Below are 13,320 nucleotides of genomic sequence, written 5' to 3' on the forward strand. Positions count from 1 at the left end.
GCTTTAGTCCCATCTGCTTAGTTAAGCCTTAGCCATCCTCCAAGAACCAATGCTAGTCCAGACTGCTCTAGGAAACTCGGCCTGACCAATCCAATTCAAAGGAATTTCTGCCTGTCTGAACTTAACAACTTAGTGTCTCATTCATCTGAGATTTAGAATTCACTACTTAGTATTAATGGTCTTAATACTGAATTTTTTTTTTTTTTTAAGATTTATTTATTGATTGATTGATTGCTATGTTGGGTCTTCGTTTCTGTGCTCGGGCTTTCTCTAGTTGCGGCAAGCAGGGGCCACTCTTCATCGCGGTGCGCGGGCCTCTCACTATCGCGGCCTCTCTTGTTGCGGAGCACAGGCTCCAGACGCGCAGGCTCAGTAGTTGTGGCTCACGGGCCTAGTTGCTCCGTGGCATGTGGAATCTTCCCAGACCAGGGCTCGAACCCGTGTCCCCTGCATTAGCAGGCAGATTCTCAACCACTGCGCCACCAGGGAAGCCCCCTAAATTTTATTTTTATTATTCTGAGTCTGGTTATGTAATCCCAATCAATTTATTTCAGTCCATACGCCTCAGCTTTCTCATTTATAAACAGAGGATTATACATGTCTCTGCTCTAGAGTTTGTGTGAAACTTAAAAGAGGATATATTTATATCAGTATATATATACTCTATATTCCCATATTGTACAGCACATAGTAAGTGGTCAATAAAATTAGTTTCTCTCCATTTCTGTAATGGGACTTCACGGCAGCAGCTCTCTCTTATACCTTTTTGTATCCCCAGATCTTTAAACCTAATTGGAGCGCAATATGTGTGTCACTTCTGTTGATTTCTCATTTCTTTTTGCAAAAGACAGAGCATTGAACTTTCAAGGCTAGTGACCATCTCAAGCAGGGTTCACAAAGATCTATAATCCATGGTTGTTTTTTGCTAACTATACAGTCCTACCCTGTGGCATGTACTGGAGATTGATTTTAGAAAAGTCGTCTTCTAGGCATCCAGGGATACAGCCAACTAACAGTGATACACAGGATATTAGCCAATTGAACAAGGTCATCTTCTATAACAGCTTTCACACCTGCCCCTGCTGCCCGACCTCTTTGTGACCAGCCCCTTGGTCCCCACCCTTCCATACACCCACTGGCGGGTATGCAGTAGTCCATGCCCTGGGGGAAACCAGGGAAAGAGCAGGTCCAGGTGGCCCTTTCACTGGACATGGCATCTGTACAATGCAAACTGCACCAAACTTTTGTAGATTTTTTTCACAATCTGCTTACTAAAAATGGGATTTAACATACATTCATGACCAAACCTAAACTGATCCTTTCTTCTATTGCTGTTACTTTCTCCTTTTTTTCAGTTCGCACCTCTGCTCACCCTTTTCCCCAACTTTATTTAGATGGTTCATTCACCTCACCCTTTCCTCCATATTCAGCGTCGATATGGAAACAGAAGTTTCTCATGACCTCACCCTTTCAGAGATGTTTGCACATGGGTACGAACAGATCAAATAAACAGGAACTTAGGTTAATTTAATAGAAAAAATAAAATATGGAATAACATTGATTTTGGCCAGTATCAATTACAACCATTCTACTATATTTTACAAAAAAACAACTGAACATTTTACACATGTACAGTATTTTTCAGTAAAAGTGGATTTGGATTTAACAATGGATCACTAATGAAAAATCAAAAGACAAAAGAAAACAGAAGATAGGACTTTTGTCTCTAGAGGTTAGAGCATTTGTTAAGTCTCCAAACTTTGTACTATCCATTACATATATCTCATTATGAATATATATATTTATACATAATATATAACATTAACTTAAACTTTGAAAGCATTATGTTCTAGTTAATAATATTCTGTAGATAAACGAGGCAGTAACCACTAGTAGTTAAACCAGTATTTCCACAATGTGTGCCTGCATGGTCAGTGAGAAATGGAACACATGTTGGTAGACCCCAATGATTTTGACTGTCAGATTGATAGTTATTTGTCTAAGAACACAGACATCATTTTAATTTTTCCCTTCATAGTAACTTTGTGCCTCATATATTATGGGTGGGTTCAGTTAAATGGATTTCTTTGCAGGCAAATCTGGTTTCACCATCTGCTTCACCTTGCTTTAGGCTCTCACTTGCTTTTGTCCACTTAGAGACTGTGCCTTTAAATGTAAGACTCTACATGCCATACCTGGGACTAACTTGCTTTCTTTGGGTCAGAAGGGCCTGAAGTGGTATGAAGAGGAAAATTACTCAACAAAATCAGTTGATTCCCTAGTTACATATGAATCATTACGTGACTCAGTATCACTACAATGCTATTAAGAGGGTCATTAGACTTTATACTCATTATTTACCTTGGGTTCAATGTTAACTTTGATGTCTAGGAATGCATATTTTCAAGGTAGGCTTTTTACTACCTTGCTGCTTGGATGGGGACCTTAGTTAGCATCCACTTCCCGGGATAACCTATACTGATATCATTCCTCTTCTCATCTGTGAGGCCAGTGACATCTTGGAAGTGAGGCTGTCAGAAGCCTAAAGCTTGCAAGATGGCTGGTCATTCTCAAAGCAAATGAGGTCACCAATGGAGCTTTGATATGAAACATGAAGAAACTTGATATCAGTCTATCCTCTCCTAAACAGAGAAACTCAGAGTTATAAAAAGATCTATCAGGTTTCCTCATTTCTGACCACTGATCCAAACAGTCTTCACATAATTCAGTCTGCTAGATTCCAGGATGTGTTTGGGGAGTCATAGAAAACCAGTGAAGATACTTCCAAGAAAACAGATGATCTCAGTGACATTCAGTGGACAGGTGTATCATAGCATGGTTATAGAGGGACAGAGGAGTGGGAAAAGAACAGAACCAGGAGGGTACAATCATGCTGCCCATATTCCATTTCCAGTTTTATTTTCTTAAAATGACAAGATGAAAAAAACTTCTAATAAGCACCATTGAAAAATGTTGCCCGGCCAACTTGGGCACGAGCTTAAATATTATTTAAATAAATTCCATTTCTTAAAAATACAGGACCTTTTAGAAACTTTTGACTCCAGGAAGAAATTTTCTTCATCATATCCAAAATGCTTCCCACTACAACACATGGAATTTCTGATGGCCTTAAAAAAAAAAAAATGCTATGGGGATAATGGCTGAATAGCACCAAGAGATTGTGCAGGGTTTACAAGTGAACACTCTGGATTTGGGGGGAGCTGGATCAGTCTCAGCTATTTTGTGAATCTTTGCATTCTGTCCATCACCACTTTGACTATGCAGAGCAATCCCATTTGACCAGCTGTATGTGAAATAACCGAATCTACCATGGAAAAGCCAGTAGCAGCAAGTCTATCTGATGAAACCAGTGGAGCAGACTTATCAAGTGGGCATAATGCCAAAACCAGCACATAATGCATGAAGTAAATTATGTGTGGAAAGTATCAATGGTCAACTGTGAAAAACCAAGACAAACGACACTGAACACAACTCTGCAGGATGTTCTTAATGCCCTTAGGTCCAGTTTTCTGCCATCTCCCCCAACAGTGGACTCAAGCATGAAAAATGATGGATGCAAGAGCTTTCTGTTTCATTTTGATCTATGTCTGCTCTTGTGATGTTTTTGAAAGGTATATTTTTAGGCGTCTCAAAGGGGAAACAAGCAAGTAAATGCAAAAGGAAAAAAAATGGACCTTCAAAAACAGGGCAGGAAATCAAATCATTACTTTAACGTCAAATTTTGGCATCAAATGCTTTGGTCATACAATACTGTCTCTGTGGTTCTGGCTGTTTAGCACTAAACACCCAGTTATAAAAGGTAGGCTTGTTGTAGGTTTATTTTTTTTTTTTTCCATTTAAGTTCTGACAAAACAGTTCACCATCTCCCTGCACAAATTTGAGAGAGAGAGAAAAAGAGAGCAAGAAAGAGAGAGGTGGCTTGCTTTTTTTTTTTTTTGCTTGCTTTTTTCTTTTTAATAATAATATGGAGTAATCTATAAGTCTACAGGAACAAAGAAATCTAGGATGGCAGCTCAGCCTTGGAATGTACAGGTTTTGCAGCAAAGTTGTTGAAGAACCTTCCGTTGGCACAGATTGTTCTTTTTCACTAGCATACAGAAGCCTCCTTCCGCCCAGGACTCTTCCGTTGCTTTTCCAGGAAGTCAGCAAGAGAGAGGGGAAGTTGAGGACGAGAGCAGCATGATGGACACACATGGAAGAAGGTTGTGATTGGCCAGAGAGGCAGATTGGGGGGATTGGAAGAGATCATTCGGGAGCAGTCAACAGGAGGAAATTTGGTCCACCCAAAGTGATTTCAGTCAACAGCATTGTTTTCAAGGAGAGATATTGCAGTCCAACGGTAAATGTGATTGGTATCCATTTATGAAAGGGAAAAAAAGATTAGAAAAAGAATAAATTAGAAATCAATAATAATATAGGCAAGGAATTTTTCTTTTCGGAGTTACCTAGAACAGAGCGTATACAGTCATTTATACTATATTTCACTGAATCCAAGACACTGGATTTCAGATGCACCACTACTTTAAGTACTACCAAGAAAAAAACTCATATTAAATGGTGACACAATAGCCTCTTATCAGAATATTAGTTTTATGCTTATTGAAAGTATTAGTTAAATTTATATAACATGCTGTTTTGTTTCTGGGCTTATGTAATAATTCTTTCTTTGAATATTGAGAAATAGTTTAACTTTTTCAAGCTATTATGAAGTGCAATTAAATGCAACACAAGTAGGAGTGATCATGTGCTTAACTCAGTTGACTAGACATATCTGTGACTAAGTCACAGGCGATGACAACTATGTCACATCAACCTGTGGATCAAAAGCAGTTGTAAGCTGCCATGAATTATAAGATGCATCTGATTCCAGAGCTGTTAAAATATATTAAAAAAGTATGTCTTAGAATCACTGAAATATGACAGTTAAAAGAAAATAAATAGCACATCCCTGAATGCAACTGCCACGTGATTTGAAAAGCCTGGTGAGCCATCAATGATCTCATTCTTTAACCGACCTGAAAATGGACTCATCACAAATCATGGTTCTTCATTTTCCACTTTTGCCTGCAATCCTGACACTCCACTTTTACCAAAGTGCCATTGGCATAAATTATCCCATGCTTACTGTGGTTTAGGGAAACCCGTTAAAGCATCACAAACCTTGAAATGCCCGGTACCAAGCGCTATGGGTGAAAATTTCAAGTCACAGTGGATCTTTTGGGTCAATCACTTAAAAATCTTCCTTAGTTTTTCAGTTACTAACTTACAAAACTTCTGATCATATTCAGATATAGGGGAACCATCTTTTCAAGTAAGGGTAAGGAGCACTGGCTGGTAACTAGAAGGTGATACTTACATAGTACCTGGGGTGCCATCCCTCAATCTTCTCACCTCCATGTTGTGTGGTGAGAATTAGCCCTGGCCATGAAGAGTTTAAACACAGAGCCTGAGCAGGTCTGCCCATCCCTGCCAGGTCAATCATACATTAGAAAAGCTATGAAGATGCAAAGTCACCTGTGATGCTCTGTGGATATGAGACCATAAATGATGTTCCTATGCATGCCATCGCATGCTCAGATCTTTTTGATGTTTTGAGATTCCTAACGGGAAGTTGTAGAATGACCGTATGAGGTCGACAGCATTATCCTTCTCATTTTTTACAGATGATGGAAGTGAGGCCCAGAAAAGCTCATAACCTGCCCAAGGTCTGGAGGCTAGATATGAATGACAGCATTCTGACTCCTGAATCCACATTCTCCCAACCACAGCACTCTTCTGCCTCTTGTGAAATTTCCAGAAGAGGTACCGTTCAAAAGAAGACAAAGATTAAACCCAGGGAAATGATTTTATCAGGGAAAACTGTTCCAAATGCATAGTTTTTTATTTTCCTATTTTCCTAACAGTCCAAAGATGTTTAGAACAACGATGGTTCAAAACAATTTCTTTCTACATCACTGAGATGCACGTCTGCATAAAATTTAGGCACAAATTTTAGGGCCCTCTCTGCATGAATTATATCGAGAGTCAAAGTTCACAAAAGGCTGGAGTTGGAATAATTTAAATTCATTCATTTTATAGATGGGGAAACTGAGGCTAGAAAAGTGAGAGAACTTGGTATTTCCCAAATTGTCAGGGGGAATGGCGGCACATTAAAGATACCCGAGAAGATTCTAAAGCTATCAGTGCTCAAACTGTACCCCAAGACCAATTTAAATGAATCTTTGGGGAAGGTCTGGGGTCCTGGCATTTTGATTGAGAACCACTGGTGCAATGAAAAGAAAAATAGACCAACATTAACATTAGAACCAATCTGTAGTTGGTTCTGTCATTAGATAGATGCCTATCTGTCACAGCTTAATGAAAGATTCAGATACCATTTGATTGTTATTTACATATCAAAATTATAAACAATCCAAATAAGGGGAGAGTGGCAATAAACTGTGGCATCTCCACAAGATAGAATATTAAGCTGTTATTAAAAATGAAGTTTCTGAAGACTTTGTAAAAACATAGGATAATGTTTATCTAATGCTTAGTGCAGAAAGCAAGATACAAAACTCCATGTATATGGTATTTTAAAAATCTGATGAAAAGTACATATGCCAAAAGACTGGAAAAAATACAGTAGGTAGCCTTTTCTAGTTAGTGTTTGATGTATGATTCCAACTATATGACATTCTGGAAAAGGCAAATCTATGAAGACAGTAAAAAAAATTAGTGGTTTCCAGGGGTTGGGCAGGGGGAGGGAATGAGGGAGGAACAGGCAGAGCACAGAGGATTTTCAGGGCAGTGAAGGTGTTCTGTATGATAGTACAATGGTGGATACTTGTCTTTATACATGTGTCCAAACTCATAGAACACCAAGAGTGGACCCTAATGTAAACTATAGAGTTCGGTGATAATGATGTGTCAATGTAGGTATCAACTATAACAAACATATCATTCTGGTGAGGGACACTGATAATGGGAGTGTTTGTGTGTGAGTTTGTGTATGTGCGTAGGGTAGTCAGGGGCCATATGAGAACTCTCTGCACTTTCTGCTCAATTTTGCTGTGAACCCAAAACTCTAAAGTTGTAAAGAACCAAGTTTACTACGTAAAAAAAAATTGACTAGTGCCATCTTGGTTAGTGGATGCTTTAGTTCTTCTTGCAATTAAAACAACCAAAAAACCAAACCCATTGAGGGTAGAAGTTCAAGATGAATGACCGCCAACAAGATATTGGGCATGTGCTATCTGGGGCACGCTTGATAGTTTCATTTTCAAGTGGAAATATATTAGACCTTAACGTAGAAAGATCACACTTTGCTCAGAAGATCAAAACGAGCAGTTGTACTCACCGTCCTTGCAGATGGCTCCCATTTGACACATTCCTAAGTCTAAGAGATACCCACTGGGGCAGCTCGTACAGTTCTTGAACCCCGGACCGTTGCATGTCAAACAGCTGGTGTCACATCTATGGGGAGAATGTACAATTTATCATCCTTTCGCACATCAGGCACAGAAGAAGATGTGTTTGCTACCAACCTCTTAATGCCTTAAACTTAATCTTCTCCCTTTGAAGATGCCACAAAAATCTTTTCTTACAATAACTGCTAGGTTTGACAACATTAAAGAAAGCCTAGCAGGTAGACTATGATTTTAAAGGGGAGAGAGCATGCACTTGAAACAGAAATATTACTTTAGAGGTTTTAAAGTTCTTTGGAGGTGCAAAAAAAAAAAAAAATCAGTTGGGTTAAAGGTGCAGCGCCGTGTCCACAGGTAAATGTTTGAACCTTATTTTTCATTAATAATTCTGTTTCATATTATTTATGAAGGCAGTCAAATAAGGAACCCGGTAGCCAAACACTAGGGCTTACGGGGTGGATCCACTTACTTTTTGCAGGATTTGTATCCATTTTCTGAAGAGTGGTCGAAGTAATGGCTGATACTACAGCTCTGCACGCACCTCCCATCCTCCATGAAGTAGCCCTCTGTGCAGTTAATACACCCACCAGCACCTGCTCCTTAAAAGCAAGACAGATGCAGAAGACAGAAACAAAACCTCAGAAGAGGTTGCATGATGGGCTGCTTCTTGCATAGTTGGTTAAAATGGCATTAGTAGGTTGTAATTTTAATAATTATGATATTTGTGCTTTTCCTTATGTTCTTTGGAAAAAATAATGCTCCAGTTTTACATTGAACCCATTTGCCAAAAACATCAAATCTCTTTGGAAAGCGAAGGAGGTATCACTGGGAAATTTAAGTTTTCAATGAGCATAGGCTACTGATGACTGACTTCTGAGAATACATGCATGATTATCAGAAGAGACCCATGCTTCTCCAGCATTTATTTTAAAAATATCAAATGGGTTTGCATGAGTGATGGATAAAGACAGGTAAACAAAAGCCAAACCAGAGCCAGAAGAATAAACAAGAGGACTGGGAGAGAAGGTACCAGCGCAGGTGGCGCAGAAGCGGTGGCAGGGTTGGCAGTCTTGGCCGTTGAAGTACTGTCCGTCCTCACAGGCAACGGCACACCGGGATCCCTGCAGGCTGAAGACACAGACACAGACTGCTGTGATCAGGCAAAGAAGTCATGACTCCCCAATGCCATATGTAACAAACGTAGTTCCCTCCAGAGACCAGTGGCTTTGGCAAAGCTTCGAATCATGGGGAATAGCCCCTGTAGTCTTTTTTTTTTTCTCCTCCCAATGCCTGTAATGCTTCTCTGTGCCTAAAATTATGTCTGTAGCATACACACGTGCTGCAAGCTTTGGGGACATTCCTCTTAATTATTAGACCGGCTGACACATTTCTTCTTAATATTTTACAACATGGAGGTTTCTAAAAGTATTTTATTGACCCAAACAATCACCTTAGCTAACAATATGCTTACCAATTCCCTGATATCCAGACCTCCTAGACCTACTATGCCAGCGGTCCCCAACCTTTTTGGAACCAGGGACCAGTTTCGTGGAAGGCAATTTTTCCATGAGATGGGGGAGGGGGGGGACAGTAATGCCAGCGATGGGAAGCGGCAGATGAAGCTTCACTCATTTGCCCGCCGCTCACCTCCTGCTGTGCGGCCCGGTTCCTAACAGGCCGCGGACGGGTAGCGGTCCACAGCCCGGGGGTTGGGGACCCCTGTACTACACAGTAAACTTAAAAGTAGTTTTGTAACTATAAATGTAGTAGGAACGCATGGTAAAATGAATTACAACTGAATAAAAGCGCACAACTATCCCTGCCCAACCCCCAGCTCAAACTCCCAGGAATAGCCTTTTTTTGATTTTAAGTGTTTCTGATTTTAGTTCTTCTATTGGTCCCTATCAAAACAACAGAATTCTAATATACTTTTGCCTTTATTGCTTGATTTATTAATTTTAAACTCTAATGAAAAATTTGGCAAAATTATCTACTTATACTGCTGCCTTCTCCAAACATCTCGATTTTCCTTAGTTATACTATTATTTAGTCTTTTTAGGTGTTATCTGTGTCATATTTTCTCTAAATAGCACTCTTAGGCGTTACCTAATGAGTTGCTAGAATGTCAAATGAGGAATGTGTATTTTTTTCTTCTAATTTTTATCAGCTATGAGCTTTTTCATAGTCTACAGACTGATTCTTTTTTTTTTTTTCCAGTGCATATAAAAGTTATGGCTACACTATACTATTAAGTGTATAATAGCAATAGCATTATGTCTAAAAAAATATCTGCATACCTTAATTAAAAAATGCTTTAGTGCTACAAAATGCTAACTGTACAGACTGATTCTTAAAATTAAAAACAAATGCATAAAATTTACAACATTTAATATACAAATTTTACTCACAGAATAACTCAATAGTGAGACTGTTACCATAATCCTATGTCACCCAATAGACAATACTAGAAAATGGGTATCTAAGCAACAGGGTCAAATGCTTTCTATTTTCTTATAAAAAATATATTTCTCTATATTGTTCCAATTCACATCTTACTTGACTGTGTTTTGAATATGGATCATACTATTAAAAAGTAACATTTATTTTTCCCTATGCTCTTTAAAGAAATTTGGAAAGGACAAAAACCAAAGTAGTTGAAAAAGAATCCCAGACAGTCCTGTTTACATTTTAATCCATTTCCTTCTAGTATTTTATGCATAGGTATTTTTGTTTGTTTTTAGCCAGTATTTAAAATTTTACAGGTCTCTTGAGGCAAAATGGCCAACTCTAGAAGCCCCTAAGGAAAACACAGGGAGCCTCAAGGAGACAGCAAGTGTATTTCATTCATAGATCTTCTACTGGCCAGAGAGCTGTCATTTAAAAAGCCAGTAAAAGAAAATCCCTTTCCTTTTTGTAGAGCTGTAAAAAGGGGACAGTGCATCAAATGAATCCTTTTGTGGGAGGAAACAGGACTACCAAAAAACTTATCAAAGTTTTTAAAAAGCTGCCTCGTTTTTCTAATAAAGGACATTATTTCTGAGGTTGGCACTTATTCAGCAGGAGACAGAGGCTGCACTGTGTGAGGAGGAAATGCACTAAGTGGGACGTGCAGCAGAGCAGTCTCTGCGAACCATGATGCTTTCTGCTGGTTCCAAAATAACAGGGATGGGGCTTCCCTGGTGGTGCAGTGGTTGAGAATCCGCCTGCCAATGCAGGGGACACGGGTTCGAGCCCTGGTCTGGGAGGATCCCACATGCCGCGGAGCAACTGGGCCCGTGAGCCACAACTACTGAGCCTGCGCGTCTGGAGCCTGTGCTCCGCAACAAGAGAGGCCACGACAGTGAGAGGCCCGCGCACCACAATGAAGAGTGGCCCCCGCTCAACACAACTAGAGAAAGCCCTCGCATAGAAAACGAATGACCCAACACAGCCAAAAATAAATAAATAAAATAAATAAATTTAAAAAAGAAAAGATGACTACTATCTAAAACAAAACAAAACAAAATACAGGGGTGGCAAGGCTAACGAACCTGGTACCGTGAACTCCTAGGTTCTTTCTGGGATAAGCCAGCCAGGTTAGACCTGTGCCGTCCCACACGCTCTAGCACCCGTGGCTCGGGAGCACTTGAAATGTGGCTAGTGTGGCCAAGGAACAGAATTTAACATTTTGTTTTATTTTTGTTAATTTCATTCTAAATTTTACAAATTGGCACTTGATTCGGTTATTGGCAAACTTTTGAGTAAGTGTGGAACAACTTGGCTATATAAAATCAACTTCAACTAAATTTTATAAAATCTAAATACAGCTCAAGTATTTCTCATAAAAAATTATTGTCTGAATTGAGATGTGCTTTAGGGGTGAAATACATATCAGATTTCGAAGGCTAGGTACTACAAACAAAAAAGGATATAAAATATCTCACTAATTATCTTTTATATTGTCTTATATTGATTACATGTTGAAATAATATTTTGGATATATCTGATTAAATATTTTATCAAAATAAATTTCACCCGTATCTTTTTACTCCTTTTAATGTGGCTACTGACATATTTAAAATAACATATGGTTCTCATACTTCTGTTGGAGAGCACTGGTTAACTTACCCTATCAAATGTTCCCTAAGAACTACAGAGAATAATCTTAATCTTTTATTTCTCATGGACCAATTCAGTGTCAGATATTGGAATAAGTGCTTTGTAAATGTTATCACAGTTAATCCTTATCATAATCTAGCAACATTGGGGTTATTATCACCATTTTATAGATGAGAAAACCGAAGCTCAGAGGGGCAAAGTGACTTGGCCAAAATCACACAACTGATAAATGGCAGAGAAAGATTTGAGCTCACATTTATCTTCCTTCTTTTCATTATGCCAATCTGCTCCTTCTACAAAAAGCAGTAGGAGGCCGACCAGACTGATATTTGTCAAAACTGAAGTCCTGAGGTAAAAGGTGCTAAGCAAACTGACACTGAATGCATTTATGGGGAAAAAAAGAAAGCCATGGATAATCAATTAATCTAAATAAAAATGATGTTCCACTATTAATTAATGCAAAGAATTACCTGCCTAAAAACTGCCTGGACCCTGCACATTTCACCTCTGATCAAAGGTGAAAATAGAGGTACTGTTGATTCTTGAAAGGGAAGCAATGGAGCACAATTCTAGCTCTATGTAATAAACCCAGAGTCCAACTCCTCACTCAGTGTGGGATGATCTGACCTTCTCTAAGGATATCAAGAGAATACCTAGTTCATTTGAGCTGCATGCTATTCTCTCAAAGAATCTATCAACTATCTGGCTTTAGCAATGTGCCTCATCCATTCAAGGAAAACATCCCTTGGTATTAAATCTATGTGCATACCATAGCATAATGGAACCAGCCTGAGGTGCTGAAGATAAGAGAATGATTGGCTATACTGAGAGAAATAATAAAGATAAGGGAATAGTTTCTCGACCATCAGAGGAATGAATCACGGGGATTAAATATAATTCATTGGTGTTACCTACACAGTAATCCTTGACTGATGCACTACCAGTCAAAAAGCCTGAAGCAGGCCTCTCAAATGGCCATTTATTTACTTGTATTTGAGCCAGCTTTTCTAAAGGGAATTTTATTTGGTTTATAAACCTTCCTTAGCCAAGATGGTATCCATTTTTTCACATAAAATGGTAGAGATAATGCAAATAGCAATCAAGTGTTTGAATGGGAGTCAAACCAAGGGTGACTTATAAAAGGGTTATCTATTTACTTTTTTTTTTTTTTTAATTTATACTGAGAAGTCCTTGGGCTGTGTTACTTGATGAAATCCTTCACTCTCTTACCTTAACCCCTCCCTACATTCTGTACAGTTGTCGGATTCAGTACAAGTCTTGCAGTTTTCACTGCATTTCCGGCAAAGATTTTTCTCTGTTAAAAAAGAAAAAGTAACAAGGTTATAAATCAATTTTGGTCAACTGGATTCCATCAAAGCATATGTTCTAATGTTTGCTAATATATGCTATAGTACACATGGCCTTGAGTAGGAAACTGTAGGAAAAGCCCCAGACTCAGCATTTGCTACCACTTCTCAGCAAACCAAATACAGGTAGGAACTATATAGCATGGGGTAACACCTTAGTGATATCTACCATTTTATAGACAAGAGAACTACAGCCCACTTAATTCTTAAATAGTTTATTGGTTTTTTTCTTCTTCCCATTCTCTTTCCCAGGCAGGGTTTCCTAACTTCCTACAATGAAAATCTCACTCATGAAGCTGGGGCACTGTCACTAGTAAGTGTTGAGAAGCAACGCTAGCAGCTGAGGGATGGAATGGTAGACCCCATGCTCACAGCTTTAAGGACTACTCTGACGAACTATACTAGAAAAGAGAACTTGCTTTTAAGAT

The 13,320-nt window shown here is 38.9% G+C and overlaps 1 protein-coding gene across 3 annotated transcripts in view; it reads right to left on the minus strand.

The window, feature by feature from the left end:
- PCSK5 (proprotein convertase subtilisin/kexin type 5) overlaps positions 1–13,320 on the minus strand; it is a 451,917-nt gene that overhangs the window by 129,915 nt on the left and 308,682 nt on the right. Inside the window, exons 17-21 of one of the 3 annotated variants that reach the window (XM_061200331.1) lie at positions 12,756–12,840; positions 8,458–8,555; positions 7,897–8,026; positions 7,361–7,476; positions 1,572–2,642 (exon numbers count right to left, since the gene is read on the minus strand). In XM_061200331.1, the coding sequence (XP_061056314.1) occupies positions 2,497–2,642; positions 7,361–7,476; positions 7,897–8,026; positions 8,458–8,555; positions 12,756–12,840 (575 nt within the window). In that variant the 3' untranslated portion in view covers positions 1,572–2,496. Of the gene's footprint in view, positions 1–1,571; positions 2,643–3,647; positions 4,151–7,360; positions 7,477–7,896; positions 8,027–8,457; positions 8,556–12,755; positions 12,841–13,320 lie in introns of those variants that run through there. The other 2 variants (XM_061200332.1, XM_061200330.1) reach the window with 2 other exon arrangements.

This window comes from Eubalaena glacialis, chromosome 9 (assembly GCF_028564815.1).
Source record: "Eubalaena glacialis isolate mEubGla1 chromosome 9, mEubGla1.1.hap2.+ XY, whole genome shotgun sequence".
NCBI lineage: Eukaryota > Metazoa > Chordata > Mammalia > Artiodactyla > Balaenidae > Eubalaena > Eubalaena glacialis.